Genomic DNA, 15,550 nt, shown 5'->3' on the forward strand with positions numbered 1-15,550 from the left:
ACAACCACCTGCACTCTTACTCCAGTGTCCCCATACCGTAGATTTGAAACTCATCTACCTTAAGAGAAGCTATTCATGCACCAATCTTATTAGATCAATCACTATCTCGATCATAATGATCTCATGATTGAGAGTAATTTAAAAATTAACCATCACTAACACATGCCTTAAATTCTCAACTCTTGAGAATGTGTTATCATCTCATTAATTATCTGGACGATTCATGGATACATACACTACATGAATAAAATTAACTGTCCGAATTAATTAAGTCAAGTATAAAATTATATCTTAAAAAGAATTAATATGTCAGCTTGATTGGCTTCTAGAATATACATCTAACAATCTCTCACTTGTATTAAGGTCAATCTGCCATAAACCTAAGTCCCATCTTTTTCAAGATGTGCTTTGGTCCTGACTGGCTAAGTCATTTAGTCAGTGGGCCTACCATATTTTTGTGGGATCCATTCTGATCTTCAAAGTCTTACTTCTTAGAATAGTCATGAATAATATCATTCTTATTGTGCTTAGAATTCTGGTGAGACCTTGGCTCCTTAACTAGAGCTATAGTGTCTATGTTGTTAAAGAACAGTGTTGTGTCATCTTATGACATTATACCAAGTTCTATAATAAATCAGAATGCCTCCTTAGCTACCTCATAAGCAATGATATATTCATCTTCTAAAATTGTAATGATCGATTATTTAATTTCTTTCAATTTACTAAATCTCATTGCTTGAAGAAATACATTCTGATGTAGACTCTCTACCATCAACATTATACATTAAGTTTGAATTGCGAATCTTTGTATCCTCAACTTTTCTGCTCCTCCCAAAGACATTATCATATTCTAAGTGCTTCTCAAGTACTTAAAAATATTTTTTACAGCTATCCAGTACTCTCAGCCTGAATTCAATTGATATCTGCTCGTGACACTCATAACAAGATCTATATCGGGTCATGTACATAATATGACATACATGAGGCTCCCTTTTGCTAAAGTATAAAGGATCTAGCTCATATTCTGTATCTCCTCAAATGTGTTGGAACATATCTCCTTAGAGAAATCAGTCTCATGCTTAAAGGGTAGAAATCCTCCTTGGAGTTTTTCATGTTGAACCCCTTCAATACCTCCTTTATGCACATCTTCTGTGAAAGTCTAGCATCCCTTTAGATCTATCTCATAGACCTAGATCTATCTCATAAATTTTATTGGATGCTTTCCTAAGGTCCTTCATGAAAAATTTATTTGGACAACTAAATTTTAAACCGATGTCAGTATAGGAACAACTTTCTTAATTAGGAGGATGTCATCCATGCACGATACGAGGATCATGACAATGCTCCTACTGATCTTCTTATAAAAATATATTTTTTTGAAAGAATATTTGATCACATCAAATTATGTTCCTTATCTCCTATGAGGAATACTTTCCTATGTCCTCTGTCAAAATACCTAAGTATCTTTCAGTAGGACTGGAGATTGAGCTGATCTTTGAGATCATGGAGGGACTACATGTACTGGCTTAATGTGAATAGATTCTTTAGGTTCTATGACTCATTGCTCTTAAGAGACTTTCTCGTTGAGCTCAGTTTTCCTCCCACCATCCCATCTTGGATAAACAATTTCTTCAAGAACATAGCATGTCGGATCATAATCACATTGTGATCCTCTGGGAAGAAAGTATTTCTAAAACCTTTAGGATACTCTAAAATGAGTCTGATAGACCTAACTTCTAACTTGGTTCGTATGTCAACACTTGACATGGATCGGACATCGTTAATCATGCCATATCTCGTACGACGTGATAAGAAAGATTTAGATGAAACTCCATTCATTAAGTAAAGCATATTACTAAAAAAAATAAGAAAAGATTAGTGATGCTCGTCACAGTCGGACTATATCAAATAGAATCCAATTTCTTCTCACCGACACCCCTTCAAGTTGAGGTGCATTAGAAAGAGTCCATTGTGAGACTATGTCATTTTTTTGAGATAGATTAGAAATTCTCACTAAAGCATACATTTCTTTGATCTCATCAAAGAACTTTAAAGGTCTTTCTAATTTACTTCTTTACTATATCTAAATTTTTAACTTTTCAAAGCTTTAGATTTGTATCTCACATTTGTACCCATACCATGAAAAGTCATCAATATAAGTAATGAAGTAAAGAAATCCATCTCTGACTGGCTCATCAAATGGGCTGTGTACATCAGAATATATCAGGGCAAGTATATTAGTGGTCCTCACTCATGTCCCACAAAAGTGGTTTGGCCATCTTTTCTTGAAGGCAGAATCCATAAATCAGAAACAACTCGAGAGTCGATGAGCCTAGGAGCCCATACCTTTTTCAATTTATTTATTTTGTCCTCTCTAATATGGTCAAGCCAGAGGTACCATATACATCTCGGGTCTATCTCATCTTTAGATCTTCCAGATCTAATGACATTCACTATCTGTTTAGATTTCAATATCGAGCAGATCCAACATACTTTCTTAAGGCATATCTCCTATTCTTTTGTTAGGTTTACCAGATATATAGGAACCCTTCCCCTTAAACTCTTCAATATCCCATCGATAGTCACCAAATATCCAATAACTCAATCAAGGTGCAATCATTTTATTCATATGATAGTTTACTATAAACTTTCATATGAATTGGTAAGGATTGTAGGATCAAATCCATTCTCAATTCCATATGCATGATCTATCAAGCTTCTCAAGCTCAACCAAGTCCTTAATCATTGTCCAACAATGATCATGAACTGATTGCTCTTTGATCAATTCAGACGTTTGGTAACATAGGGATGTGCTGGTTAGCTCAACTTCTTAAACTTAAAATCATTTTAGATTTTTGAGCCGGTCTTTATAACTTGATCGGTTAGTCAATTGATTTTAAATTTGTGAGGATTAGAAGCTAATTTTTATCAGAGAGCAGAGATTTTAGTTAGATTTTTGTATTTGATTTTAAATTTATTCTAAAAATTTTAAGAAATAAATTAGACTCCCATTATTCTCACCGATCTCTCGTACTCCTCTGTGGAGATGCAAAAATTTCGATACGACTAGGGTTCTTAGTGGGTATTACGGTCCCACCGATATGCATCACACCTCATCATGTCCAGTTATTGGGTCACGCTATATCGATGAGTAGACAACTACTATCCAATGCTTCTCAAGTATGTTGCACCGATTGGTCTCTAAGTCATGAAGCCTCATCGTACCCGATTATTGGTGCACTTCTTAGTTAAGTCAGACCCACCATTCAACATATAGGTAAAGCCATTATTGGATCCCTCATCATGTTCAGTTATTGGCCCCAATCCCATCATTACCTAACAACATCTCATGTTAATAGGATGGTTGCATCTTTTCAATGCAACTGAATACTGTAACCAGCCAAGAATAATCAACACCAGTAGGACGCTCGCACTCTTATAACGGTGGAAGACCTAGGACTTAATATTTATATAGAGATTTAATTTAGGTCTCTTTAATTTTAATTTCTATTTACATCCACTGTAAATCCACAATTAACATAGATTTACTAGAGAGATCTTTACTTGGTTTACCAAGATCGAATCAAGGTACAATTACAATATAAGTAGTGAACTCGAACTAGGCACCCAATAAGAAACATAATCGATCAAATTGATCAGGTAAGTTTAAGATTGGTGGGAGGCTCTCCGTGCAAATGCAACGGTCTTAATTAAGTAGCCACCATTTTATCCCTTACGTTAGATGCCAATCGACCAACTAGTTCAAATTGGTTCAGCCCAATGGTTTATATCATTAAGATTGCAAATTGCAAACCAAATAATCATGCATTCATGATACAACCCTACTCTAAGAGTTTGTCATGATTCAAGATGAATACTGCATGTATCCATGAAAGCACGTGCATGACTATCTCATAGTCTTTATGATTATCTCATAATCCTTATGATTATCATATAATCTTTTATGTTCATGCTATAATTTCTTATATTGTTTGATCAATCTCTTTTCGTCTTAAGACAACCATGCAGTATAATGACTTTTATTATGTCAGGACAACCTTATGTCAAGATAAATTTAGATTGAGTTAACTAAGTTTATCTTATGTTCAATCAAATTATCCTAATTTGAATGCATCTAAACTATTATTGATCACATCAAGGCAGGTCTCTATCTATGAACATCATCTTATGCATGTAAAAAATTTAGAATTCAAACTTAATAAAATTCACATCATATGTACATTAGATTTAGAATTTTAGACTCTTGAACATAAAGATAAAATTTATATATGAAAATTTTGATTAAGCAAGACATCACATGACTTTCATTAATCATTAATTTCAAATTTATTAACATCAAAAATTAAAATTTTAAATTTAAATATTAATTTTTAGATCTAAATATAATGCATAAACATAAATTAATCTGAATTTTAGATCTGAAAATAGCTTTTTAGATCTCAAAATCCATTGCATGAATTTTATCTATTCAAATTTTAGATCTGAAAATAGAATTTTAGATCATGAATTCCATCTCCTCGATCATGAATATTCTTAATTTCAGATCTAAAAATTAAATTTTAGATAAAAAATTATGATCATAATCAAATAAAATTTAAATCTTTAAATCAAAAATAATTTTCAGATCTGATATCAAGATCTTAACTTTGTATTAATGAGATAGCTCTGATACCACTGTTAGATTTTGCCATCCCATGTTGATATGTATGCATGTAAAAATTTTAAATATAAATAAAGTAAGTAATAAAAATAAAAATTTTTATATTACTTCAATATTGTTCTAGGACAATCATTCAACATAACGTTCCACCATTATGTTCGGACAACCTTATACCAGAATAATGTTAAAATAATTTTAATTAGATCTAATCTAATCTAGCATGCATAAAGATCAAATCTCATCACCCAAGCATCATCATATATGCAAGATAAAAATTTAAAAAGAAAGATCTAAATTTTACTTTTGCATGGATAGATCTTCATCGCAATCTGATGATCCGATGATCTGAAGATGTCTTCAAAGTTTCTTTGTAGCTGCACAAGTATCCGACCTCTACGGATATCCATTGAGGCTACTCTGATCAGAAAATCTCGATTTCACCGAGGTGCTAGCTTTCTTGCAGAGATCGCTCTCTGGATTGTCGAATCGGTTAGATCTTTTGATTCTCTTCTCAAGAGAATCAAACAGATCTGTAAGAAGAACTCAAAATCAGATCAAATTTGATGTTTTTTTTCACTTTTCTCTTTTCAAAAGAAAAATCAAAATCTACAGAAGAAAATAATAGATCAAATCTCTTGCTCTTCCTTCTTGTCCAACTCTTGGACTAGATCTTAAGAGAGAAGAGGAGAACCATCCATCTTATGGATCAAAAAAAATAAATTAGATCAAATCTAATTTTAATCATATCCAACTCTTGGACATCTTTAGGAGAGAGAAAGAGGGAGACTTGTCCAACTCTTGGACAAGGGAGAGAAGGGAGATTTCTAACAACCATTGTAAGAAAGAAAGGATAAGGGAGAGAGGGGCCTCACTTTTTTTTTTCACGTAGAAAATCCTCCATGCCATAGATCATGGGCGTCCCACCTTTCTCCATGGCTATCTCAATCTCTTGGGGCATCCCACCTTTTTCTATGGCTATCTCAATCTCTTGGGGCATCCCACCTTTTTCCATCTCATGAGGAGGCACCCACAATTATCCTCTATTCAAACTTTAAGGTGGTTAGGGTTTAAAGTAGAGATAGAGTGGAACTAGGATAGGACTCCTCCTATTAGTTGTCGCCCACCCTTTTTCTTCCTAGATTTTTTCTCCACGCACTCCATATCTCACGTCCTCTCCCTTCTTAATGTGAAACCTTTCCACATGAAAACCATTGGGCGTGAAATCATATGTGGGGTGTGGGCTCTTAAGTTGGCTTGATCTCCTCCTTGTTTGATTTGGTCAATGTCAAGTCCAATTCCAAATCAAGATTGGATTCCTATTTAGATTAGATTAAGTCCAATCCCATTAGACTAATGAAATTCCATTCTAGTCAAAATCAAATAATATCTAATCAAATTAAATCTGATTTAATTTGACTAAGACTTTATCCAAATCAAACATGACCAAAGATTAGGTCAAACATAATCTAGATAGATTTGGGTTGTGTTCATTAGGTCTAATCTCATTAGACTTATGAACCTAATTTGAGTCAAACTCAAACTAAAACTAATCAAATTAAATCTGATTTAATTTGATTAGGATCCAATCTTAATATTTGATAAAATTAAATAATATGTAACAATTATAATTTTGTCCTCCTATAACTTACTAACTCTTAGCAAGTCCTTAATATAATTTTTACATTTAAGTCCAATCATTAATCAAATTGATAATTAAGACCACTTGTAGCTTGACCGAGTCTCAGTCCAATAGGACTCTAGAGTCTAAGTCCAGTGGGACTCTTTTCGATCGGTCAAGACCTCTTTTATGTGTGATCCCATAGGTTCTATTCTTTCTGATAGTGAAAAATATTTTGATCTTCATCAAAATATCATTAAAACTCCTTTCAATGGATTAAAATAATTCTAACTCACCAATCGAGAATTATTAACTATCAAAATAATTCTCGTTGATCTCACAATTTACTATGACGCCTAGCAGCATGTAGTGACAACTCAATAGAATAGAAGGATGAACCTCTAAGTATAGTTATCGTGTGATTCAGTTCTTCTATCATGAGTTCTGACAAGACAAAGGTTATGAAAAATTCGTCAAACTCCATCGTCTGTCATATGTAAGATTTAATCAGCTCGAGTTCAAATCTTAAAATCTGATGAAATTTTTTTTTCATAATTCTCTATACCATGGCCATGGTCATATGAACTTGATTTATAAATCATATAGGACTATTCCTTAACTATTAAGATCGATAGATTCTATCTAAGTATGCACCCTACTCTTACAGTGAATCTACTATAATCAACATACACCGTAAGGATCCAAATGGCTGGAAGATCAAGTTTATGTACAGTCAAACTACAGCAACCTCACTATGAGTAGCCGAAGCATCGCAAATCAAAAAACCACTCACACAACTATGCATCAAGAATGTCACTGATGAGTGAGTAGATATTCAAGTGACTTCTCGTATTGATCATGCTCAGTATCGTTGTTCTCTAGCAATCACCTGCACTCTTCCTCCAGTGTCCCCACACTGTAAACTTGAGACTCGTCTGTCCCAAGAAAAGCAATTTGTGCACCAATCTTATCAGATCAATCACTATCCCTATGATGATCCTACGATCGGGATTAATTTAAGAATTAACCATCAATAACATATGCTTTAAATTTTTAACTCTTGAGAATATGTGTTATCATCTCATTAATTTTCTGAACGATTCATGGATACATATACTACATGAATAAAATTAACTGTCCTAACTAATTAAATCAAGTATAAAATTATGTTCTAAAAAGAATTAATTTATCGATCCGATTGGTTTCTAGGGCATACATCTAACATCCCATTTGCAGGATCTATTGAAATATCAATGCACAACTTTTATTGGTAAGGTCTGCTGAATGCTAATATGTAACCCCCATTTGTAGAATCCGCATTGAATACTAATGGACAACCATCATTGGTTGGATCCATTGAATATCAATGCATAACCTCTATTGATAGGATCTACTGAACATTGTTAGGCTGCAGTTCAAATCTAATGCATAAACGAAAATACCTTAACAAGATAACATATATATCATAATTCTAGTCAACATATGTATATTCTATAATAAATGAATAAATCATAATATTCTAAAAATCTTAAATTTGCGAATCAGTCTCCATTCAACTAGAATTTCATAAATCATGCATAATTCAAATATTAATTATTTACTTTCAAAATAAATTATAAAAAATTTTAAAAAGATGGTTCATTACTTAACTTTCGCGAGCACTGAACAAACAAATCAATTTAATCAATCCTCAGAGGGTTCTTCAGAATCTATTATTCAAATATATTTTTTATAAAAATTTAACCATGACTATTTAAGAATAAAAATCATATGTTCTGATACCCCCATAAGGATTGCAAAGTGGTAGCATTCAATAACTTGATTGTCCAATCAAGATAATTTTATTTGATCATTATTAGACTAGCTTATAGGTTGTTCAATAAAATGATGACTAAGACTAGCAATGCTCGACGAGAGCTAAGATGGAGACCGATGTGTTGTCCGATGGCTATGGTTTTGGGTCCGTTCATCGAGATTCATCAAAGTCATTAAAGGAAAATCTCTTTATTGAGGTGAACTTAAATTCAATGCAACAGGGCTCAATACCCTTCAATAGATTCACAAATCAAGTAAAAGGAGAATGATAGAGAAAAGGAGGGAGAAACAAATAGGGCGGAACAAAGTTGATCAAGCGATACTATCTGGTATCTCGATTAGTTCGATCAAGATATTTAGTCAAATTATTAATGAACTAATGTACAGAGAGTTTAATATAAATTATAGATGATCAAATCTAGAGATATCCTATCTGGCTAAGATAGGTGCCGACACATTGTCAGCGATTGCGGATCAGAATTTTTTACTAAGCTCGATCAAAATCATCATAAGAAAATTTTTGACTAGATTAATTTTAGAAAGCAGCAACTGTGGAGAGGTACTCTGGTTGTCAAGAAATAACCACACGCACATTTTGAGATTGCTGATATCACAAATCTCGCTTAGTGGAGGAGGAAGTACTGGAGCAACGAGTGACCAGACCGCTTGTCATTTTGCAGGCAAAAGGCTTTAGAGCTCCTCCAGCATGGTCGTAAAAGGCCAGGTGGTAAGAGCTAGGCAATTGCTCCATCACCCTCTGCCAAGGACATGCATTAGGCTATCATTGGATCCTCAACACCACGATGGACGGTCTGTTCGAAGGTGTATCATTTGTAAATCTTGAAATCATTTTAGAAATAGATTCATACGACTTCATTTTAAACATTTCATATTTTGGTGTTTAGATATGAAGTTTTGATCTTTAACTTTATGGTGCTCTTGATGAAAATAAATTTAATAAAATATGTCCATGTCTTTTTGCTAAAGAAATTTAGAAAAAAAGGGGGAGGAGTTGACCCAAGGATTAATTTTGATTAGTACAAAATATTTGAGTATAGCGTTAATGATTATATATTCTTTAAGTAGTTAATTTGTTTCATAGAGAGCACAATAAGTTTGAACATTTAAAAAAATATAAAAAAATTAAAAGAATTTTAAAATTAAAAAAATATTTAAATCATTTGAATCTTTTTCGGTGGAGCCAATCCAAGAAAGCCATAGATTAAAAATAAAAGACAACAATTTTCAGGCGCTTCAGGATTCAACCTTTGAGAATGACGAATCGACCCCTAACGGTGACAAGTCAACCTTATAATGCCTATCGGTCGACACATGCACGTGAAGTTAATCATCAGTCGCACTGATTAAGGTCGAAATAGAGCCTATAGTTGTCGCGACTGCTAAGATCATATCCAAAATTTCTGTTCATCTGCATGTAAGTCCCGAACATGTTAACGCCGTCGGTCGGTGCCATAAGAAGGCAGGTCCTTCCACCATCCACCTCAGCGTATATTTGAGCCTTCGACAAGGCGAGCGCCAACTCCCCATCAAATGAGATTTCCAGCGGTGGCAAGAGATCCAACGCATTTTCAGTCCCATTGAAGCACAAGTCCCAGGGGTCGTTCGGTTGGTGCGGCGCCTCCGGCAGGTTAGCTTGTTCCCTCACCTTGGATGCCACCAGATTGAACAGCGGCCTCTTCAAGAAGGTGAGGGGCGTTGATGAGGTGAAGACAGTCGAGCAGTCGCCGCCCACCAACTCCTTGGTGAGGTTCAGCGCCACCGGGCCAACACCCAACCCGAGTAGGGTGGGCGCGAAGAACTGCGAGGTCTTGCCCACCGGCACCTGGCTAGGGGTGACGACACACCCTTCAGCCGCGCATCCATCCCCAGGTGCAGATCACTGGAGGTGTTCACGGAGGGGTTCTCCCAGTCCTTCCTAAAGCAGTGGGAGAAGGCAAATGGTCCAGAATTAAATCTAAACACGAGCGAGAACATGTCGCTCCCGCTGAGGCCCACCCTTGCCACTGCTGGTTTCGTCGAGAAGGAATTGTCGCTGCCGCAATCGAAAGGCATGTTAGTGTAGGCGACGCCGTTGATGGTGAATACATCGGAGGTGAGCACACCGCTGGTCTGCACGCCATATTCGTTGGTACGGATGTACTCACAGGTGTCGTTGCCAACACATTTATGTCCCTGGAGACCAAGGCATTCGATCGACGAGCAGGAGAAGGTGCTGCGTGTCGAGGACCTGGAGGGATCATAGAGGGGGCCTAGAGACGGGGTGCAGTTGGGACACGGCACGCATTGAGTCCAGATGAAGTCGCCCGGCACATCCAGCATCCCCATCACCTTCACCGGAGGTGTGCCGATGGTGAATTCCATCAGGTATTCCCCACCGACCTGATCAAAGCCCGCGTCCACATCAAATTCTGCAGCTAGCGGTACTGTCAGCAACTGGAGGCGGCCCTCCAACGCTGCTTGGAAGTGGTCACGGTAGGCAACCGAGCGCCGGTGGACCCTCTGCCAGTACTTGTCGGGTGTGGTGGCACTCGAGTCGAAGAGAGGGGACTCGGGGGAATCACGATGAATGAGGCGGATGTGCTGCTGGTGGGAGAGAGTTGGGAGTCGTACGATGAGGAAGAGGAGAAAGAGGAATGACTTCGTTGACGGTGGAAGCGGAGCAAAGGCCATTGGTGAACTTTGATCATTTAGTTTGCTGGAATGACTTCTTTTAGCTCATTTTGTAGGGGAGGATGTTGGGCCATGGGTATCGCTCTTTCTTGATAGCATACAATATTGTTACCATAAATGGATCGCCATCAGGAAAAGGACCACGCGGATGTGTTAAAGTAAGTCGGCATAGCCAATTCCCAAATATTTGGCTGAGCTGGCAATCCCAGCTCTCGCCAACTGCACATCTCTCTCGCAATAGCGCGATCCGATGAACCAGACTGGAGAGAGACACTAGCCATCATCATAGCTAGCCCCGCTAAGTTGGATTTAAATTTCAACACGTGCCATCAAAGGGATTATTACTTGGCCTTTATCAAAAATTAGAATAATCTTAGGTCTAATTACCAAATAAGGCTCCATGTTCAGCCGTCAATGTCCAAATGTTCGTCGGACGCTACCAGCTATCACCAACCGTACATCTCTCACAACGGCGCAATCTCACGAACCAGACAACAGACAGAGCGACTGCCTACCATTAAAGCTAGCTCAGTTGAGTAAGATTTAAATTCTAATACGTGTCATCATAAAGATTATCCCTCGTTACTTACCCAAAAAAACATTAATATCCCTTATTCTTTATCAAAAAGTGAAATAATTTTAGATCCTATTACCAAGCATGGCTCGCTCATCACCCAATTTCCAAATATTCGACTGAGGTGTCAATCCTAGCTCTCGCCAACCATACAGCTCCCTCGCAATTGCATGATCTTATGAACCAAATTGGGGAGAGAGAGAGAGAGAGAGAGAGAAGCTGTCATCATGGCTAGCTGCATAGAGTTGGATTTAAGTTTCAACATGTGCCATTATAGGGATTATCTCTTTTGAGTTGGCCACTATCAAAAAATTGGAATAATTTTACGTCCCCTTGTGTTAGGTCCTCTTGCCAAACATAGCTCCATTTGCGGCCAATTTCCAAATATTCAGTTGAGTTGCTAGCTCTCGCCAACCATAAATCTCTCTTGCAATGGTACAATCTAATAAACCAGATCGGAGAGAGATTCTGATGGAGCATTTGGTTCATGATCGAATCGGAATCGGAATGGAAATCGAAATGGATTGGAATCGAAATCGAAATAGCCTAATCCGTGAAGTGTTTGGTTCGTGTCCGAAATTGAAATCAGAATGGATAATTCCTATTGCTGTTATTTGGTTCATATAAAGATAGAAATCGAAGTCAACTCAAATTTTTATTTTTATCTTTAACTAATATTTTTAAAAATTAATTATTTTAAAAATTGATATTATATAAAAATTAAACATAATAATAATATCTTTAATTTTTTAAAAAATATCATTAAAAAAAGCTCAGAGCAAAATTAAGCAATTGCCATGAGATATAAAGAATAGATCATATCGAGCATCATTATGAAACACAAATATGTACTTTAAACATCATTGTTGTTCATCAGAGTGGCAATAGGAGAAGAAAGATAGAAATTGAAGGACATAGAGATATTTTATCAAACGTTCATTGTGCATTAAGCAAGTTCATGCCCAACTTTGCCAAATAGTAGAGGCAAGCTAGAGCACCTGTTCCCATCCCATTCTTCTTTGCCTAATGTCCTTATGGACGGGATCGTAGCTTGGCCAAGCTGCCATCTCTAGCATCTTAGAAGCGATGTGCCATCCCTCTTCTTCTCTCCATCCAAAATTTTGGAGTCCAAGAAGATCTTGGATACTTTTCTGGCCACCCATGTCATGTCCAACCATGCAGCCGCATTCGCCTCCACGCACTGTAGCGCCACCAGGACCAGATCCTTCGCCACCTCCACTGGCTACAAGTCCCGCAACCTCTGATCTAGCCACCACCGCACACTTCCCTATTTCTCCTGCTCGAAGGAGTCCTCTTCCAGGCATATGGTCTTCCTTGCCATCTCGATGAGGGAGATCCTGTGGACATCCTTCCCCTCCTTATCGAACCGGTACTTGAGTGCCTCGTCGTCGGAGAGGAGCTCTAGGAGCATGATGCCGAGGGCGTCACTACAAGGAAAGAGAGTTTTAGCGATGAATTTATTTACGACGAAAAATATTAACATCACAAATAATCGTATCAACAACGTAAAAAAAAATTTATCGATAATAAAAAAATATTTATGATGATTATAAATTTTTATCGTAAATAAAAAATATTAGCGACGAAAAAAAGTTTCATCGTAATAAAGAGCTTATTTTCAATAAATATTTTTATCATAAATAAAAAAATTTAAATTACAAATATCCAAATATTACGATGATAAATCTTTCGTCGGTAATAGTTAAATTATTTACGACGAAAAGATCAGTTCTGTCATCAATTATTCTTATTTACAACAAAAAATTTTGTTACTAATATTTGAAAAAAAATAAAAAATTGAATATTTTTGATTATTTACGATGTAAGTCTCAGTCGTAAATAATTTAATTATTTACGATGAAAATACATGTTGTGTCACAAATAATGATTATTAATGATGAAAATTTTCATCGTTAATACTTTAAAAAGTTAGATAATTTAAAAATTTAAAACATAAAGATTATTTATGATAAAAAAATAAACATCATAGATAATTAAAATATTTATGACAAAAAATTTTTTTCATCGTAAATTATCAACCATTTATGATGAAATTTTTCATTGCTAATATCTGAGAAATGAAAAAAAATAAAAAATTCAAAAAGTAAGGTATTGTGACTTAAAAAAAAATTTCATCATCAATAAGTGATTTTTTACTATAAAATTATTTCATCATAAATAATTAAAAAAAATAAAAATTTAAAAATTATAGAATATTTACGATGAAACATGTTTCATCTTTAATATTGCTTATTTACGATGAAAATGTATATTCCATCACAAATAAATATATTTTAAAAATTTAAAAATAAAAAATAATTTATGATGAAATTTATTTATCATAAATAATCCACTATTTATGATGATAAATTGAATTATCATCATAAAATCATTACTTATTTACGATGTATATCTTTCATCATGAATATTTGAAAAATAAAAAAAATTAAATTTCAAAAACTAAACTATTAGTGATGATAAAATAATTTTTCATCGTTAAAATAATTTTTAACGATGGAAAATTTATCGCTAATGGTTTAAAAATTTTAAAAATTAAAAAAACTTTTCTATTGAAGAATATATATTACAGTAAATTTTTTTATATTTATAAAAAATATAAGATAGTTTTAAAAAATAATATGTGCAAATAAAAGTATGTAAAATATTAAGATAAATATGTAGTAATATAAGAAAATTATTGGAATCATACTAAAATGCCAGATGTAATTTGAAAAAAAAATAATAATAATTTTTATCATAAAAAAATTATAAATAACTTATAAAAAAATAGTAAATATTAAAATTAAAAGTTTACAAGAATGATGGATAGAGTGGGCCAAGATAATTTAGAATATGTGATTGTATTTTATCTAGTTTTATCGTTAGTTAGTTCGTAATTATCATATATACTAAATTTTATGTTTATTATATTTATAATGACATATTTAAAGAAAAATCTTGATTTTGTTGCTTGTAATCTTTGAAAATCTCATTTTATTTTATTTCTTAGTTATACACATAAGTAATGAATAAAAATTTAGAAAGATTGATGAGCTGATATGGATGAGAAAAGTATATGTGGGGTATGGGTCGAACTTACTTCAACCTGCATGTAAACCAAACACAATTTGATCCATTGACACCCCTAGTTTGAATCATGCTTTTGCCCAATTTTGATTGATCTTCCATCTATTTTAGTTAATAAACAAAAGATAAAAAATAAAAAAGGTGATATGGTAGTAGATCAAGGGAAAATTTTGCACCCCATATCTGAGCTCTGGTGCTAAAGAGGCCTGGATCTATTTGCCGAAGGCTCCATTGAGTCTCTTAGACAGGATCAGGCCCAAATTTAGCTCATTTTTTATATAGTTCTCATTAAACCTAAACATAATATGAGTTCTATAAAATCTAAATAAGCAGGACAAAATATGTGATGCCTGGGAAACAGGCTACAGAAGTATTAACATTCTATAGAAATTTAAAGATAGATATGGTCCCAACCATGTGGGCTATGAAAAAGAGGATCGGATGAACTTGATCACATACTTCCTAAACAATAACATCAGAGAAGAAAGAAGCAAGGTACTTTTTTGACCTCTCAAATATCATCATTTTTCGCATGAAGCCCTAAGTTAATTAAAAAGTTTGCAGTCAAATCCTTGAACTCGCTTTCAGTGAATCAATGTGGTCCTGCCGTCTATCTTGTCAGTTGGATCTGAAAAATTTTTATCATGTGAGCATCATATAATTACTTATAAAAAATGATAAATGAAAAATTTTTTTAGTAATTATTAGTGACGGAAGATAATTTTCATCATTAATAACATAATTAGCGACAAAAATAATCATCATAAATAAAACTTTTTTATCGAAAAATTTTTGGTGGGGACTATTAGCGATGAAATCTTATATTTTCGTCGTAAATAATATTTTTCGGGAGAAAATTTTTTCCAATAGGGAAATTTTTTTTTTGGCGGGAACTATTACCGACGAAAATTTTATTCATTGCTAATAAGCTTATTAGTGACGAAAAATTTGGTTTTCATCGTAAATTTATTTTTTCATTTAAATTACTGGCAACGAAAATTAATTATTAGCGATAAAAATTTTCGTCGCTAATACCCGCGTCCCGTCATGTCCCATCTGAAAT

General features: G+C 34.5%; 1 protein-coding gene across 1 annotated transcript; it reads right to left on the reverse strand.

The window, feature by feature from the left end:
* Positions 1-9,465: 9,465 nt before the first annotated feature.
* On the reverse strand, positions 9,466-10,805 carry LOC140856186 (aspartic proteinase CDR1-like). The gene is made up of 2 exons (XM_073253334.1): positions 10,029-10,805; positions 9,466-9,957 (listed from the first exon to the last, which is right to left on the reverse strand). Exons 1-2 carry the CDS (start codon positions 10,803-10,805, stop codon positions 9,466-9,468), a joined length of 1,269 nt encoding a protein of 422 aa, XP_073109435.1.
* Between the last annotated feature and the right edge of the window lie 4,745 nt (positions 10,806-15,550).

The sequence above is a fragment of the Elaeis guineensis genome, chromosome 3 (assembly GCF_000442705.2).
Source record: "Elaeis guineensis isolate ETL-2024a chromosome 3, EG11, whole genome shotgun sequence".
Lineage (NCBI taxonomy): Eukaryota > Viridiplantae > Streptophyta > Magnoliopsida > Arecales > Arecaceae > Elaeis > Elaeis guineensis.

Excerpts from the sequence above, each read along its gene's own strand:
- LOC140856186 (XM_073253334.1), bottom strand. The coding sequence starts at position 10,805 with ATGGCCTTTGCTCCGCTTCCACCGTCAACGAAGTCATTCCTCTTTCTC. Across the intron at positions 9,958-10,028 it reads AGGACTGGGAGAACCCCTCC|GTGCCGGTGGGCAAGACCTC; the intron begins GTGAACACCTCC and ends ACCCCTAGCCAG.